Below are 18,651 nucleotides of genomic sequence, written 5' to 3' on the forward strand. Positions count from 1 at the left end.
CCGGCCAGTCTCGTGTCTTTTCTACCGCTGCATGTTGGCCGCGCACACAGGAGGTTAAACATATGGTTAATGCAGTGTGTGTGTGTGTGTGTGTGTGTTATGTGTTATGTGTCTGCATCTGCGTCTGTGCAGAGGCCTGGCATTCCTGCAAAGGACCCCATGTGCCTCCCCCCCCCCCCCCAATCACCTCCACCACGTCTCCCACTACATGCGCACAGCAGCAGGTCTAATCAAAGCGGTCCATAATGCTGTTAGCTGGGTCATGTGCTGGAAGCCTGGATTAAGAGCAGGAGGCCACAGGCCACTCGATCCAGTTTAGGAGGTGCTGCTCTCTCTCTCTCTCTCTCACTTTCTCTCTCTGCCTCTCGCTCTCTCTCTCTTCTCTTTTACACTCATCTTTTAACCTCGTATGTGGTGGACGGCGGAGCTATCCGAGGTCACGCATGTCTGTATGCACGCAGACACTTTAAACTGTCCTTCTGCAACCTTCTCCCACTCACTGTTCCACTGGCAGGACGTGAGCACCATGTAGAACAGCTAGTACGACCACAAACTGCCCAATTATGAACATGTCATATGGAAAAAGTCTTTTGAAGTGAGATTTTATAATTGTAGTTAATTCACATTACTTTTTTGACAAACATTTTTTATTTTCGGTGAGTCAGTTTAATGAAGCCACATTAAATCTGAACAGTAAAATAAAAATACACTACAAACAGCCCTCTTGATGTAAGAGGTTTGCAGTGTTTCTACCATTTCTGTTTCTTTTAATGGTAGTCCAATTTATCAAATAGATCCAGTGACACTGAGGTGCTTTGAATTGCATGGCAGTCATATATCTATTTTTTTTTTTTTTTTTTTAAAAGCCCAAAAAACCTTTAGCTCATGACAACAAGCCCGGCATTTCTAGATCTGCACTTTGGCGAGCAGTTAAATGAAGATTTCACAGGTCAGTCGGCTGCTAAGTGTGGACGGAAGACCAAAACAGAGACGACGACAAGCATTTATTCCCATTCGTGCGGACGGATCCCAAAACATCATTAATCATGTTGGTGTGTCTCCTCTCTCCCCGAATCGCTCGCCCTTTTAGCGCTGCATTTTCACCACTAATACCGGCACCCACTTTGCCCCAGTAGCACAGTTTGATACCACAGAGCTTGCCAGCAGTAGATTACCAGTCTCAGCAGTCAAGAAAGAGTTCGGCAGGTCGGAGGTCCTGGCAGCGCTTTGTGAGCACGCAGCCAGACCAACATTTCTAGGTTTCCTCACCTAAGAGGGGGGAGAGATTGAGAGCGGTTCGAGGCAGAGAATTAAAGAAGACGAAGGACAGGGGTGAAGGGGACTCGCTTTGCTGCCGGGTACCTCTGCTGATTTGTGAGAGAGAACTGGAACTGTCCGGCCGAAGCCGAATGTGGGAGAGGAGGAGGGGGAGGGGGGGGGGGGGTGAGGGAGGAGAGGAAAACAGAGAAAGGGTCAAGGGTAAGATGACTCCTTCTCTAAAGAACATGGACACAGATGGCGGACAGAGAAAAAAGCCTGACCGTGACCTAAAAAAGCCACAGTTATTGGTAGGTACCGAGCCTAATTGTGTCAGTCATATGACATGAAGCTCAGTCAACAAAACCGGCCCCTTTACTGTTGGTAATGAAGTTGTCTTTGTGGCAAACTTTGATCGGTCTATTAAGATCCCTGTTATGAGCAGTGGCTATTCTCAGAGGTGACTAATAGTTTCCACTTTATTTGAGCTTCATTGTGCCCCCTCCTAATTTAGCCGTAGCGGTTTTCATGCAGTGTGTGTGTGTGTGTGTGTGTGTGTGTGTGTGTGTTTGTGTATCTAAATCATTTCCAAATCCCAAATGTTGAATACAATCGCTCAATCTGTATCTCTCTACGTTGCCTGGTATTGCTCGCATTGTATTGATCCAAATGAGTTACTTTAGAAACCACAACAAATACAGCGCTGTGTGTCGGGCTCAGTTATTTAAAACAGTGAGAGACAGAGACACACACACACACACACACACACACACACACACACACACACACACACACACACACAGGGAGGAGACACTTCAGTCACTTTGTCATTTCAGGGTGGGGGAGTCAAACCCGAGCACAGTCTCCTGTGAAACCAGAGAGAGCTGACCTTAAGAGTATTTAAACATAAGACTTACACAACACTCAAAGCCATAGGGGGGCTCGTTTGTTTGCTGTTGTACCAAAGCTCGGTTTAGTTGTTGCTAAAGCCTCAGATATCTGGTCAGCGTATGGAGTGTGAGGCTATCGTTTCACATTTTGTCATCCTGTGAAGTTGGATTAAAGATAATGACTTTCTATATAAATCCTCCGAAAGGGACCGGAGGTGATTAAGTGGCAAAAGCTTTGACGTTATAGACAGAAGAACTGATGTAACCGAGGTCTCGTTCGAAAAAGTGAAAAATATTGTATCTCTACGTTGAAGTAAACTGGTGGTTTAGGACAGTAATTGTATAATTAAAGCGAAAGTGCTCTGACTTAAGGCGTCAGGGTCTGTGTCCAGGTCCTCTGAAGTACTACAACAACCGCAAATTAAAACTGTACGAAGCTCCAGACGGAGCTGCGGGAAGTCTGATCAATTGCCACCTGATCTGTCACTCAAGGTAACGCCTTCAGGGTGGAACAGTACAGGAATGAAAATGAAAAGAATCAGACTTCATAAGACACAAAAAGCAGCACAGCCAGTTTGGGCAAAACCTCGCTGGTGGAGTTGCATTGACCAGGTTTTGACAGGAAGAAGAGTGTGTGTGTGGGTGGGTGGGAGGGGGAGGAGGGTCTCTGCTTCATAATGTTTTTTAAAAGGGTTTTTAATGCTATGATGAACAGCCTTGTAGAACTTTTAAAGTGTTAGTGAAAGTGAACTCTGAGTGACTTATGACTATTGACTATGACTAAGACTGATTCATCACGTCGACAAAGATAATCCTTGGTCGTTCGTGGTGACAGAGTGGCAATGACATGAAGTCTGTTCCATCTATTTTATCATTGAAGGTAATTACACACTGCCGCTTCAACAAATTGATTTAAACTGTTTTTTTTGTCATGTCAGTGCTTTCACATACAATACGTATACTGCATTTTCTGAAGGACGGCGATTTTTTTTTTCTGCACTTTCGCACAAAGAAAAAAGGCATTAACCCACGACGTGAAACATTTCTGGTATCGTGTCATCTTGAGTCTGTGCTGTGGAGAATATTCGCTCAGATGCTGCACTTGAAGCTTGCAAGCAGCGAATTCACCCCCACAGCTTTCATTGAGTAGACAAAGCACACGCGTTAAAGCATCTCTGTTGTTTTAAAGGGAAAAAGGAGCGCATGTTTACTTCAATAGTTTTGATGATCTTAAATAGATATTTTTGCCATTTTGCTAAATATTCACTGATGAATATTTCACATTTTTGTATGATCTATTTGTCACGCCTCCTGCGTGTAAAGACCTTTAGTGCGTGCCGAATCCCTGGTGAGAGCAGCAGTTTTTAGCGTGCATCACATCATTAGTGCACATTTGCCAACCTAAATTACATTTTGAGGCTAATACAGGCACCGCATGCTGTCAGTTCTTGTGTCATACTTAAACTAGTTTAGTTTAGTTAAGAGGAGGTTTTGTTTTTGTGTGACTTCAGTGATTGTGGTACACAGTAGGACCTGTACCAGAATAAATCAGCCAAAGAAGCACACTGAATACTATCGATCTAGCTGCAGGCCCACATTCATTTTTGACAGCGTGCCTGTTTGCTCGTAATTGCCTTCAGTAGAAATCTAAAGGATTACCAGAGTTACTCGCTTCTTGACAACCTGACTTTAGTGCTGCAATGCAGGAGAGAAAATAGAATGAGTCAGAGGGTTTATGGAGATGTGTGTGTGTGTGTGTGTGTGTGTGTGTGTGTGTGTGTGTGTGTGTGTGTGTGTGCGTGTGTGTGTGTGCGTGTGTGAGGAGCCCTTTGAAGATGGTGTTGAGAGAGACATGCGCTGTTGTTGTCATTCTTAAGCGACCCCCCTCCTGCCCATCGAGGCTGACTGATGTTAGCACTGTACAGCGTGCGTGTGCATGTGTGTGTTTGGGTTCTCGGAGACGGCACCTCCCCGCTGCGAAGCACAGAGTCGGAGGCAGCAGGTGCAGCTGACGCAGATAGGCTTTTAGCAGGCAGGGCCAGTTGGGGGACAGAAAGGGAGAGAATGAGTGAGAGACGAGAGAGGGGGAACTCGAACACTCGATCAGTGCCGGATGAATTAATGGACCAACTCTTTTCTAGTTGGTGGGCAGTGTGCGAGGGGGAAAGGGAGCGGGACCCGAGCGGCACCAGTGAGTAACTGTGTTTGTAAATGTTTGGGTAAACTGGAGCGACGATAGTGGGGAGGGCAAGTCGGAGGCTGAGAGACAGATTTTGTGTGAGGCAGGTAGTTTGTGGTTGAGCCAAAGTTTGACAAAAAAATGTAAATATTTCAGCGCTGCAATCGTAGCCGAAAACAAAAAAAAAACCTCCAGACAGCATCAACTTGTCTCCTCATCTCATCTCATCTCTGACGGGAGTTTTTCGACATATCTAACATCGTCTGTGTGCAGGATTTCTCCCGCCGTTGTGCACGTAGCATTTGACGGTGAAGTGTCGAGGAACTGCAGAAGAGACGTTCACTCCGGCGCTGCTTTGTGTCAAATGTCGTCGACAGAAACTCTGGCCCTGCGATCTTCATTGTGTTGACGAGAGCCCGTATCTGTGCCCGGGGAGGCCGTGGGACATAAAGGCATGCTGTTCGGCGTGCCTTTTGAAAGGGACTATTGTGGCACAGAGAGAAAGGCAGAGAAAGTGATGCGTGGATTGTCGCCAAGTGGCGGCGTTGGAGAGGCTGCGTGTTCCTGCGTGATGAGCCTCCGTGTAACAGAGGAACAGTCGTCCTGTCTGACTTCATTTCATTACTGTGAGTCCAGTCCTCTGCATGAACGAGCATCATGGACGGTGCAACCCAGAGCCCGTTGCCTCGGCTCCTCACACTGTTGCTCTGCTTGTGATCATGTGCATTGGTACCAATGCCTGCATATTATATTGGTCTATCTCCTCTCGCAAAAGAAGGGAAGGGCAGTGCTGCTCTGAACGCCCTTGATCCATCTGCATGCTTTTCTCTCTCTGTAAAACACATCACATCTTTGCCCCCCCCCTCCCTCTCTCTTTCTGTCTGTCAGTTATCTTCCTCCACAGTCATTGGCTGCCTCCCCTCCATCTATCCATCCTCTCTGCCAGTCAGCGGTGCACCTCTGCATCTCCGACATTTTGTCATTGGCTGAAGTGTGCTGTGAATTCAGATACATTCCTTTCAGAGGCCGTCTAGACTCAGCTGGCTGCACTGCTCTCTCTCTCTCTCTCTCTCTCTCTCTCTCTCTCTCATTAGCCTCCTCCTCCTCCTCTTCCTCCTCCTCCTCCTCCTTGTCTCTCCTGCAACACCACCACAACCTGCTGATTTCTCACTAAGCCTCTTCTGCGCCTTCCCTTCACTTCTCCTCCTGTCATCAGCTGTTCTCGTCCCCTCTCTCCTCCCGAATTTTATTTCTCATCAGTCACATGCTCTCCCCCCACCACCACCACACACACACACACACACACACACACACACACACACACACACACACACACACACACACACACACACACACACCGACCGACTTATTCCCGGCGCATTTTTTATTTTCTCCTTCACAGCCTACCATCTCCCTCTGTCTGCGTTTTTCCCGAACACTGTCATTTTGTCTTTGACGTTCATTCACCTCCACCACTTTCCCACCTTCTACTGATGTGAGGAGATATGAAGGTGAGTGATAGTTGATTCCCAGCTTTAAGGCTTCACTACTTTTTTTTTTTTTAATTTTTTTTGTCTTAACCGTATCTCGCTCTCATTTAACTCGGTAAGCCATCTGGTAGACGTGAGCTTCCCGTGTCCTTGGAGGCACAGACTGCAGTTGCGTACGCTTCAGGTGTAACAATTAGCCGGCACTGGTAGGACGCTGCCCCGAGTCGTCATGTGACACTGCATCCATGTTCTTGTTCTCATCCGTTCAGCATGTGCCTGGAGAACATGGGTTAGTTGCTGAGATGACGGGAGGGGGGGGGGGGGGGGGGTGTATATATGGATAGTGCAGCCGCGTGTCGATGCAGACTGTAGCTCGTGACCACAGTGTTTTGCGCCAGCTGTGGTGCAGTGGCATCCCGGGCAGATTAATGAGCACTATACAGCAGTGACAGCAAACCGTTAGAGAAGTAATCACAGTAAGTAGTTTGCACACAGGTTTCTTTTTGCAGCTCATGCGTGCGGCCGCAGGCGGCTGCTGTAACAGGTTAAGTCCTCTGCTCAGGTGATGAAGCAGTAATGCTTTCTCTCTGGTTTTTGTGGAGCTTGTACGAGGTGCAGCACGGAGCAGGGGGAAGGTATAACCTTCACGAGTGAGTAATCTAAGTTACATCACTTGATCAACATCATCACCTGCGTCACCTGTTTTTGCGAACACTGGTGCGTGAATGTTTGCGATTTCACCGCAGACCTGAAACTTGAGCCTCCAAATTTTTTTTTTTTGTCAAATTTATTTAAACCCCCCCAAAAAAGTCGCCAGATCCCGCAAGCAGTGGTCTTGGGGAGAGATGACTTTGTTGTTTCCATCGCACCACAGTTCAGATCGTTTGCGTCAAACGTTCCCCCTCAGACATGTCAGAAGGTCACAGTAGAACTCAGTGTTGACAGTCTGACCCTGGACAGATCTTTGGTGTCGATTTCCAGAGTTTGACACAAAATTTGATGTGTCTCTGCTTACAGTATGTCCATCGTGAAATTGTGAATGAGCATGTTTCATAAAAACACGTGTAGCACAGACGCTGATGTTGGTCACTTGGAATACTTAGGAAAAGGATTGCCTCCCGCTGCTCTTTAGGACTCGGCTGCGCTCTGGTTGCGCACAGTAGGAACGTTCTTTAAACGCTTTTAATTGCACCTCATAGTGAGAATATAGAAGATTTTCACCCATCAGCACATTGACTCAAATAGTGCAATTTGGCCACACTAACACTAATAAGGAGGCTGTGGCTCAGTCGGTAGAGTGGGTTGCACACTAATCAGAAGGTTGGTGGTTCGATCCCCAGCTCCTCCTGTCCACATGCTTAAGTGTCCTTGAGCAAGGCACTGAACCCTAAATTGCTCCTGACGGTGTACCATCGGTATGTTGTAAGTCGCTTTGGATAAAAGCGTCAGCTAAATGTAATGTAATAAGGCAGCTTCCAGTGAGAACCCCACTGTACACTATCTGTCTATAGCACCAAACGGTAGGTGGATTGTGGCGCATTTAGCAGATAAAGACTCGAGAATTGGTAGGGACCAAAACCAGAGCTAAAAGAGAGATCATCTCAGTACATCAGGTGAAACACAGCTCATTATGAATAATGATGCTACTCCAAATGTGCAGGTTTCAATGTGCTCAGTTGCTTAAATATTCCAGCCTGATTTAGTCGTCTTCTGTTTTTGTGTGTCAGTGCTCTCATAATGTGTAGTGTTTGACACCCGACACTCACAGGAAAAACAAAAAAATTGGGTGTTTCAGAAATAATCCTAAAGAGCATGTCATTTAAAGGGTTTTTATTTAGGGTATAGCTTTCTCAGACAGTCAACACACTGCATACCACTGTGCACAACAACAAGTTAGGGCTCAGCGTCTCGCTGCTGCTGTGGACAGGAGTCTGAAACGATTAGAGGGCAACAGACTCTAACTGCTGAGCAATAGTGAAGTATGGGCTTCTGAAAAGGGAAACTTTACCTAAATGTTATAATGTTATAAATTGCTTTATCTAGCCCAAGGAGATACAGTGGCTCTCTTTCATGGTTGACACAGTTGCCAAAGGTGGAAGCTACAGTGTTTTTGATACGAGACATTTAATTGGAGAACGTTTTCATAACAGAAAAACAACATTAGCAGTTAATTAAATCCTCGATTAAAAACGTCTAAAACTACTCGGTCAGAACAGAACAGTCCAGTTATGTGCTCAGTTTGTCCCAAACGTGTGAATCAAGACATGGATGCTTCTTACGTGAAGTCCACATGGTATTCTGTGCTGTAATGATGTATGTCAAAGTGAGAAGAACAGCAGATTCCTCAGACGTCCCTGGTGGTCTCGGGTTCAGCACCTTGGACAGCGGTCGTGCCGCAACCTTTACAGACTGTTATAAATGATTCACCTGAGCCGAAGAGGAAAGCAGGACGTTATGTACTCTGGAGACGCCTCTAACTGTCTACAGTATGCAACAAACCACTTTATAACTGGCTAAAGGTTAGTTTGGTAAGGTTTTAAATTGACTGTCGTCTTGTTGTGATCCAGAAGCCTCCAGAAAGATGAAGTCCCATAAACCTGGGCAGCTGGGTCCATTATATTAATAAATATGAGCAGGGCTCTCAAACTGTGGTCTTTTAAACAAACTGTGTTTAATTAGAAATGATAATTCCTTCTCCTGGAGAAGCTGGTCCACAATACGTGCGCCTCCAAGTTACAACTAAACATTAGCCAACAAACTAATGAAGTTCCCCTCTCTCCTGCTGCCTGTTAATGCCAGCATTGTGTTCTCATTATTTCAAACACATCTCCTCAATACTCTGACTGAACAAACATATAATTTCTTCATTTTGGTAAAATAAACACTGCTGCCAGTTTTCAAATTCAATTCAGCTTATTACCGTTTCATCAGTTGTTTATTTTTCTGCATGTCAATGACCTGCAAACCAGAAACGTAATCATGTAGCGCAGTTTTAACCAGGTAGCGAAAAGCAATCCAATCACTGCCAGTGAATCTACATTATGGTACTGCTGCATCTCTGGCTCTGTTTTATGCTACTTATGCTGAGCACTTTTTACCAGATTGTATTTTAGCTGAAATAGTATGAATAAATGGCAAAATGGTTGTTTTTGATCTGAATAAATAAAGTGAAAAAACGATGTTCTTCACACAGGTTACAAAACATCCTATGCAACTTATTTTTTTACATTTCATTTACAGTATTAATTTATGAAGCTTTTTTTAAATGTTTTATTTCCAAAGGTGGTGATGTTTCATACTGAAGGTCGTGCAGCCATATTGTGGCTTTGCAAAAAATCCATTTCATATGAGATCTGTTCAGGGCCTATCACACACACAAATCTGAAACGGAAACCTCCGGCACACACTCTGTTCGTGGCTCTGCTATGTACGAATCAATGTATATTGCAAGTCATGGCAGAATTGTTGACTTGTGTTCAAGGACATTGGGGCCGTACACCTCTTCATCTGTGAGAGTGTGTAATCCTTCTCCTTTTTTTTCCACCTTCAGACTGCAGTGGGCATTTTGATGCGTTTTCAAGTCTCACAGCTAACTAACCAGATACTGAGAGCGGACAGGTGTTTGTTTTGGGAGTGTGGTGGACTTTGACCACACATTTTTCACTGTTATAAAGCTCCATCCTCTCCACTGATATGAATGCAGTTGGCTTGTTTTTATATTTGGCTGTCTGGGTAATGGCCAGAGGTTAGTGACGAGTGATATGTGGATGACAGCGATGTCCAAGATAAAGAAAAGAATTTGCCCAAGGCAGGTGTCAAGACTGCAGTTGGAGCCATTCATTATTTATTTACTTATATTTTGTGAACATGAAATGGGTTTATAGCCTGTGCCATATACAGAAGATCTGTTAAATACGGATTTTTATGAAAGACGGTCTCGGTTTGAACCCCATCAGGACCTTTCTCTGTGGAGTATGCATATTTATTTGCAGAGTTTCTCCCCAAAAATACATGTTCAGTATTAAACATACTTCTGCCACCCCTGTTGAGGAGGTATTGGATTAGGAACTTGCTGGACTTCCACTGCACTGTGGTTGTGACTAAATAATTAACATGGGTCCAGTTCAGAGAACATTGCCTCATGAATTAAGATGATAAAGTTGCATATTTTGGAGATCGTTTGCATAGTTACTTAATATCTGAAATTAACCCAGAATCCCACACTAAATGGATGTAAGCTTCAGATTTCCTTGTCAGTTTTCTCTAATCATTAGTTTTTACATGCTTACATATTTGTGGCACAACGTCACAAACCTTTAACCTTGGTGACAGGAATACTCTTGCTGAAATGCACCTTGGGACTGCACCAGCCTTGAGGAACTCTGAAGAACCACATATTTTTGAACGCATCTGTTCATCTTTTATTCTGGTTATTTAACAGCAATAATTTCAGGCCCATTCAAGCCTTAAAAATGCTTCACCTGTCAGTCACGTAGGAAATATGTAAGGATTTTGCAGTTTGATCTGGAGTAGCTCCTCCCACTTCAAAATGCTAAAACTCCAGGATTCTTTAAGTTATTAGGGGGAAGGTCGACGTGTATCACATCCGGCTGGTTGATCTTCCACTCATTGTGGATGACTGTGCTGACTACTTACTGTAATAGTGACATTGAAACTACTAAGGAAGCAAATTGTCTTCTTCTTCTTTGACTGAGATAAGGTTTATATCTCTTCTGAATTATGGACTTCATATCGTCTTTAGTCTTCTCTGCAGTACAAGTTTTAGTGCTGGAGAAAATAGTTTAAATGGGCACAGCTGGGAGTGGTGGTATGTGAGCTGGTGTTGATGTGTTCCAGCAGGACGAGGTCTTTAGACTGGACAAAGTGTCAGGTGCAGCTGTCATGTTGAGTTTCCCTGTTTAGAAAAATGTTAATCAGATTTAAAAAAGAAAAAAAAGAAAAAAAAAAAAAAAAGAGGCCTAGTGCTTGTGTACACACTCACATTCGAGTCACTCTGAATCATCTTCTTTCTACCTCCTCTCACACGTGGACACACAGTCGAAGGTGTACTTTGTGGGGAGACGGTGTTTGACCATGTCCTGTGTGGAGTGTCTGGTTCCTCCTGCTGGAAGCTCCTGTGTGACTGTGGTGGGAGATCTGGTCCTCTTGTGGCGACAGTGTTCCCCCAGATTAAACATTTACACAGTGTCTTGTTAGTCCCTCAAACGGTGCTACTGAAACCACTGTACACCAATGCAGACTGTGAAACTTACTGTTTATAGACTATTTGTCAAAAGTGTTAAAGAGGTTGAAAAACAGAAAAGAAGGTACGTGTAATTCTTAACTTATTCAATAAAGATTCAAATGAATAAATTGTGAATTTAGAATTTGAATACTTCCGTTTTGATGCAGCTGTTTTGATAAACCCAACATACTTGCATCCCACTTAAAGAGCCATACTTAAGGATTCCTACCCAGGATTGTATGGTTATGTTTGGTCATCAATTATTAACTCGGTTAAGCTTTTAGTAATTATGTTGATAGACAAGAGTTTAGTGACGTTTCAGCCGAGTGTCTGAAACCTTAGTGTCTGAAGACTCGATGGGCGCTGATCCTGCGCTCTAAACGCTCTCTGGAGAAAACTAGGTGAAAATCAGATTTCCCCTCAGGGATCAGTGAAGTATAAAGCAATTTTCACTGTCTATTTTGAGATATGTCAACCTCTGAGCTCGCCCTTCCTCAGTATCAGATCAGGATCTGTTAAGTTGTTGTGAGGAAAATGAAACATGTTTGTTCCTTTATATTAAACTCTTGTGTTTAGATTTCAGTGTCTCTATTATTCAGGGAGGTCTGATCGGGAAACAAAATATTATCATCTTATTACATGCGGTTTGCGGTTCAACAAAGAATAAAGGATAGCAGTACGTGACCGCAACTGTTCCAGATGGAGCTCTCGGTCGCGAGGGGGGAGACATATCTGCCCGCAGGCTATTGAGGAAGGAGCTGCCTGACCCCACGCAACGAGGAGCACACGGTCGCTTCATGCCGAGAGACTTCACTAGTCTGGCCTTCAAGCTGTTTACATTTAATGCTCCCCATTAACAACGGGCTTAACTGTAGAAGGAAATGCGGTGCCATTAACCCCTCGGAAATGACTTTGATTATGTGGCGTAGACAAAAGAGAAAAGAGGAGAAAGAACCTCGGATCATTTGTGGTGTCAAGGTTTCTCCAGGACCACCAGAGGTTTCATTGTTGGTGGCCTCATCATCTGCTTTTAAAGGATGTTGTCACTGTTGTGGTGTTAATGGGCTTTGTGGAGCTCTACAGGAACCTTTTGTTCCAGTGGATAGGAAATCATCACGTTTTTAACAGATAAACTCAACCAGTGCATAGATACAGTCTGACACGGGATCCCCTCCGGTCGAAAGAAATCATCTTAGTACGGCAACCAACCAGGTTTTTTTTTTTTTATGACCGATTCATCTGTTATCTTTTTGATTGTTTTGTCTATAAAAAGCCAGGAAAGAGTGAAACGAATATTTGTTTGAGTCCCCTGTAGCTAAAACTCACATCTTCAAAATGTCAATGTTTTGTCCAAAAATGAAAGATTTTCATATCACGGTGATATAAAAGAGAGAAAATCATGTTATTGAAGTTGAAACAAGGAAATGTTTGGGTAAAGAGACAGAAACCAGCCTACTCTAACTTGAAGACATGCAGCATAAAATATTCATGTATAAAAAGTCGTACAAAGTTTTTATATATTTAACCCTTAATGTTTTACAATGGAGATCAGACATGAGAGCATTTTGGCTGTAGTGTGCACACACCATGTGGATATCCACACCATTGACTCATTCACAGGAGAGTCCTGCTCCCTGACAGACTGGACTTCAAAGTTATTTACATCTGAAAGTTAAAATTCTCAGAGGGCTGTGATGCTTTTATTTTTTTATAGAAGCTTCAAGAGCATTTTCAGTTTCTTACCTGACCGCCTGAAGTTCAGCTCTTCTGAACTATTGCCACCTCAAGCAGCAGTAAAACATCACTGCTGTTCTTACTGCAATGCAGTCTTGACCTTAAACCCATGCACCCAGTTTTTCTTTTTTCTTTGTGCTGCACCAAAGCCTTCGATTTTGTTTGAACCTGTACTCCATAGCCTGTTACAAACCCCTCGTGTACCTTCGACTGTCACCCAGCAACCAGCGTTGCAATCACGCTGAGGCTGAAAGAGCAAAGATTAGAGGTGACGTGATCTGCCACGCAAACATCCGCACAACTCCCAGTGAGACCATCTCTTGGTTAACATCTCTGTTTTAGTAAGATCGGCTCGATCAAACTGCTTCCAGGTATTTCATGAAGTCCAAGAGCCGTATAATGAAGTCAAACTTCTATTATCTTTGGTAATTCTACCGTCACTGTTCGCAGATGAAAGTAATGGATATTGAGATAGTCTAATGGTCTAATATTGAAACTGTAAATTTATAATTCCTGTCAAAGGCTATCTGGTTGTGTGGAAAGGCATCACGTGTGAAATAAAATCAGGTTTAGCAGCAGCTGCCCCGCCGTGAGGGGATAAGGCGTTTAAATGTGCTCTAATGTTGGGAACATTGCTCTGATGTCACTCCAACGACTGTGGTCTTTTTATAGTGTCATTGCTGACAGCGAGCCCTCTGAGCAATCTGATTGGATTTCTTGGAAGTGCAGGCTGTGACTTTCTATTGTGACTGTCTCGGATGTCTTCAGCTTTCCCAACTCGAGTGCTCATCATGTGGCGCTCTCCCTGTTTCATCAAAGCCAGTTCTGCATCATCAAAGTCATCATCATCCATCTCGATTCCGTTTTCTCCTCCTCTCCCTCTTAGCCCCTCCCCCCTTTGTTTGAGGTTTTTCTGAGGAAGTCACAGGGAGGTGTTGTCAGATGGTAGCTGCTGCTCAGAAAGAGGAATCATGGCTTATGACACTAACCTGTTTCTGTGTCTGCTCTCTCTCGTGTCTCCGGCAGGTGAAGGACCGTGCAGACAGGCTGTCTCACACTAAGCTATGGAATGCTCTCTGCTCCCACCATCACTAGTCTCCAATCTTTGGACTGCTCTCCAAACGCTTAGTTAGCGGCTGTGCTTCGCCCCTCGAACTCTTTACAACCAGGGGACGAAGAAAAGGAGCGGGCTCGCCGAGTCCTCCGCCACAAACGCACAGAGCACTTCTTCTTTTTAGAATATTTAAGATAGATTTTTGATTTATTTTTTTTCCTGATTGGATTTTCTTTGTGGTGAAATCATATCAAGATGGATCTGGAGCCATATCTGTGGATGGTCATTCTTGGCTTCATCATTGCCTTCGTCCTGGCGTTTTCAGTCGGAGCCAACGATGTGGCCAATTCCTTCGGCACGGCGGTGGGGTCCGGCGTGGTCACCCTGAAGCAGGCCTGTATCCTGGCGTCCATCTTCGAGACGCTGGGCTCCATGCTGCTCGGGGCCAAAGTGGGAGAGACGATTCGGAAGGGCATCATAGACGTCAGCCTCTACAACGAAACGGTGCCCGTACTCATGGCAGGCGAGGTCAGCGCCATGGTCGGTAAGTTGGACTCTCTTTTACATCCAGCGAGTTATATATTTGCTTCAAATACCACAAAAGCACAATCTTAATGTCAGAATAAGCGTCCGAGTGCCTTTTGACGTGAAAGACTCTTCTTAGATCAGAATGAAGCTGCAGGGAACTTAAAAAGTCAAGTGTTAGAACAACGAAAAGCTTTACCTTACTTTACTTTAACAGATAAATAATGTCAGAAAAGTTGCTTGTTTTCTGTCTGAGAAGTCCTTTACTTTTACATTTCTGCTGAACTCCTGCTGCTTCATGTCGTTTAACGTTTAGAGAAACAAACTGGATAAAAACATTGGAACTGAAATGATTAGTTGATTGGCAGACAAAATAGTCAATAGTCAAAGATTTAGAAAACATTTGTCAATTTATTTCCAAAGGAAATGTGCTTTACTTTACACTGAATACAGGTTCTTAAATATTTGTTGTAATTCTTTGTTTTGTCTTTTAAAATGGAATATTTTTGGGTTTTGGACTGTTGGTCAAAAGAAGGAATGTGACTGTGTCATCATGGTCTCTGAGAACCTATGATAGACATTTTCTACCTATTTTCTGACACATTATAGCCTAAAACATTTATTAAAGAATTGATTTCAAGTCTTGACCTCAAATCAAAAATACATCAAGAATTTATGGAGTCCTTTAACAAACAAAATGTAACGCATTGTATGTGAAATGAAAATGGGAAAGGGAAGTTAACCTGGTTATAGCGGAAGAGGGGTGGTGTTACAGTGTAAAAAGTTCAATTTCAGGTTTGTGGAGAGAGTTTTGTTGGAAAAACATCATTAGATTCTTGACTTCAGTGCAAAAGACTCATTATACTGAATCTCCACACTGCTGGTAAAAAGTCTGAGGCAGATCAGATATTCTAGTCCTGCACCTTAATAATTCCTTTCTGGAGGGAGGTATATACGTTTTTGCAAAAAGTATTGGAAGTGGACATCTCATTTAAACTGAGACCTTACATTGGGGCGCTCTGCCATCAGAAAATATGACCACTTGTGTTGGATATGTATTATGGATTCAGAGCGCAGCAGGAAGAAAAGCCATGATCAGGACAACTTCTTGAAAATGTGGAAAGTTGAACTGAGTACATTACACCTATATGACCATCATTTGTTCAGTAAACCAAGTTCACACTCTTTGTTCTGCTTATCCTTATTTCTCAAGTTATTTGAGTAGCATGAAGGCACAGCCCAACACTCTGGCTCTGTTCAAATCAATTTAGTCTTTTGTTTTGTATCTTTGTATTTTCCAGTCTCATACCTGGGTTGGTCATTATGAGCTTCTGTACCACTTATTTTAACTCCGTTTTAGTTTACAAGTGTGACAGACAATGCTGTTGATGAAGCTGGTCACTGTATGGATCTGCATATAACTCAATAAAAGGCCATTAAGAAATAGATGAATCTGCTACTGAGAGTATTGTTAGTTGCAACCCAGAAAACATCAAAAGATGTGGTCTCCGCTGTTTAGATGCAGATTGTTTGCAGAGTGACATTTCAACCCTGAGTAACATGCCGTAGATGTTATTGTGGAGATGAGCTTGGTTATTGTTCAGTGAGCCTCAATCCCCGGTGTTTCCGGCACTACATGTTTAGATTCTTATTCATCAGGCGAGGCCATCAGGGAGGCACCACAGGCAGCCAGAGTCATTTAAAAACTATCTGCGGCCACAAGAATGAGGAGTCCTGCAACAGATGGTGGGGTCCCCCCGGAGCCCCGATCTAAACACCATCCAGTCAGTATGGGATCTCATGGAGAGACAGAAGCTTTCTTCTGTTTACTGCACTTTGTAGGAAGTTAATTGATATAAAATGTGTTCATTACATTGTTGAGAAAACATCCTTGCCTTCCTTTTAGTGCCTAAAACTGTCACACAGCACCTACAGTCTCTCAGTTGTTTGTCAGTTGTTATATTTTTTTTAGGTGCATTAGAAGATGGTTTATGTTGCATATATATATATATATATATATATATATATATATATATATATGCACCAGCATATGGTCTTATATATATATATATGGTCTTACAATATGCCTTACAATATATATATATATATATATATATATATATATATATATATATATATATATATATATATATATTGTAAGGCATATTGTAAGACCATATGCTGGTGCAGTGAGCCCCGGGTTCCTTCTGATGCATGACAATGCTCGGCCTCATGTGGCTGGAGTGTGTCAGCAGTTCCTGCACGATGAAGGCATCGATGCTACGGACCGGCCTGCCCGTTCCCCAGATCTGAATCCAATCCAGCACATCTGGGACATCATGTCTCGTTCCATCCACCGACGCCACGTCCACCACAGACTGTCCAGGAGTCGACTGATGCTTTGATCCAGGTCTGGGAGGAGATCCCTCAGGAGAACATCCGTGGTCTCATCAGGAGCATGCCCAGGCGTTGTAGGGAGTGCATACAGGCACGTGGAGGCCACACACACAGTACTGAGCCTCATTTTGACTTGTCTTGAGGGATTTCCACAGAAGTTGGATCAGCCTGTGATCTGATTTTTCCACTTTTATTTTGAGTATGATTCTGAATCCAGACCTCCATGGGGTAATGATTTTGATTTCCATTGATCATTCTTATGTTATTTTGTTTTCAACACATTCCACTATGTAATGAATAAAGATTTTCAACTGGAATATTTCATTCATTGAGATCTAGGATGTGTTGTTTAAGTGTTCCCTTTATTTTTTTTGAGCAGCATATATATATATAGAGAGAAATAATAAATATCAGAAAATAGTAAAAATGACTACCACACTTTCCTACAGACAAAGTAACATCTTTAAATGACTTATTTTTTTCCCCACCAACAGTCCGAAACCTAAAAGTATCAAATTTATAATTATATGGAAAAAAAGACATGAAGATCATCACATGCGGCATGCTGAAACCGGCAACTTTATTTTTTACCAGATAAATTACTTCAAAAATCTCTCATATAATAGTGTATTCATTTAAATAGATTTCATTTAACATTTATAACAAAGCAGGCTATACTGTTCCCTCTGAATGAATTGAAACAATATCATCTTAACCTGAGGGCAGACATGAAACCATGTGAAGACTCCTCTGATTTGTGTAACATGCACTGATCTTCATGTGAGTACTGTTTCTTTGTAAAATGTTGCAAACAGCTCTGAGATTCACAGCTGTGGTCAGAGTCCATGAAGAAGGGCATCACTTATTTTATTGAAGTTTGAACTTTATGCTTACATTAAAAAGCTTCTGCACCTCATTATCGACATTTGTATGTCTCCATCGAAATTACATAATTCTAGCCGTTTTTTGTTCTGCAGTTGGTAAAAAACTTCTAGTTAATTTGAAATACATCCACTTTTCTTCATTGACTTAGTAAAGATGCTGTAAAAGTTGTTTTGTCCTTACACATTTTTAAAAGAACTTAATGACAAACTGTGCAGAAAGTTTTATAAAGATTTTGATAACGTCAACAACCATGTTTTCAGGAGGAGACAGCCACCGTCCTCTCATGAAAATATATTCGCAGTGAAGCACAAGGAGAAACTTTCGAGTGTGAGCAGTAGCTTTTGTGTAAATGAACAGTGCAGAGAGGAAAACAATTGAGACGATGGCACTTCAATGACAGAGAGACTGCTGGGAAATGGTGATATATGAGGCGGTATTATGCACACGGGATTCCTGTGCTGCAGAACATTCAGGTGTGACCGACTGCCACAAGTGAATGTTGGGGAAACATGGAACAGCTTTTCCTCATCTCCAAACGAGAAACATTTGTCACCGACATGTTGTTTATAAAGAGTTGGAGGAAGATTTAATTCATTGATTTGACTGGATAAAAGCAGGGAAATATATTGTGTCCTTTTTAAAGGAGTCTCCAAGCCTGACAATGACACTGTGATGTTTGACTTCTGTCACGTTGATAAATGAACCTTTATTCTCTGTTGTATGTTATTATCAGCACTTGTCTACACATACATTTTTGCTGCAGACTTTCAGTGCATCCCAACATATTCCTTCATCAAAGATGTATAATCCCACGTTAAAAACACTGCAATTACTCGGTCATTTAGCAATTTCAGCTAAAAGGTCTTTTATGGTGATGTTGATACTACAACTGTGGGGACTACTGGAAAACGTGTCTTTGCTGATGGAAGATAATGTGACTGTAGTTTTCAGATTATCTTGAAATTTAAAATACTGGTTTTTTAAACCAAAACCTA

The 18,651-nt window shown here is 42.8% G+C and overlaps 1 protein-coding gene across 7 annotated transcripts in view; it reads left to right on the forward strand.

The window, feature by feature from the left end:
• Positions 1-18,651, forward strand: part of slc20a2 (solute carrier family 20 member 2) — a 47,250-nt gene that overhangs the window by 12,108 nt on the left and 16,491 nt on the right. For 4 of the 7 annotated variants that reach the window (XM_069178281.1, XM_069178274.1, XM_069178279.1 and 1 more), the window contains exon 2: positions 13,822-14,393. In XM_069178281.1, the coding sequence (XP_069034382.1) occupies positions 14,105-14,393 (289 nt within the window). In that variant the 5' untranslated portion in view covers positions 13,822-14,104. Of the gene's footprint in view, positions 1-4,034; positions 4,339-4,403; positions 4,953-5,596; positions 5,838-13,821; positions 14,394-18,651 lie in introns of those variants that run through there. The other 3 variants (XM_069178275.1, XM_069178276.1, XM_069178277.1) reach the window with 3 other exon arrangements.

Source organism: Embiotoca jacksoni, unplaced genomic scaffold, assembly GCF_022577435.1.
Source record: "Embiotoca jacksoni isolate LCO1_2020_lvr unplaced genomic scaffold, fEmbJac1.0.p SCAF_8, whole genome shotgun sequence".
Lineage (NCBI taxonomy): Eukaryota > Metazoa > Chordata > Actinopteri > Embiotocidae > Embiotoca > Embiotoca jacksoni.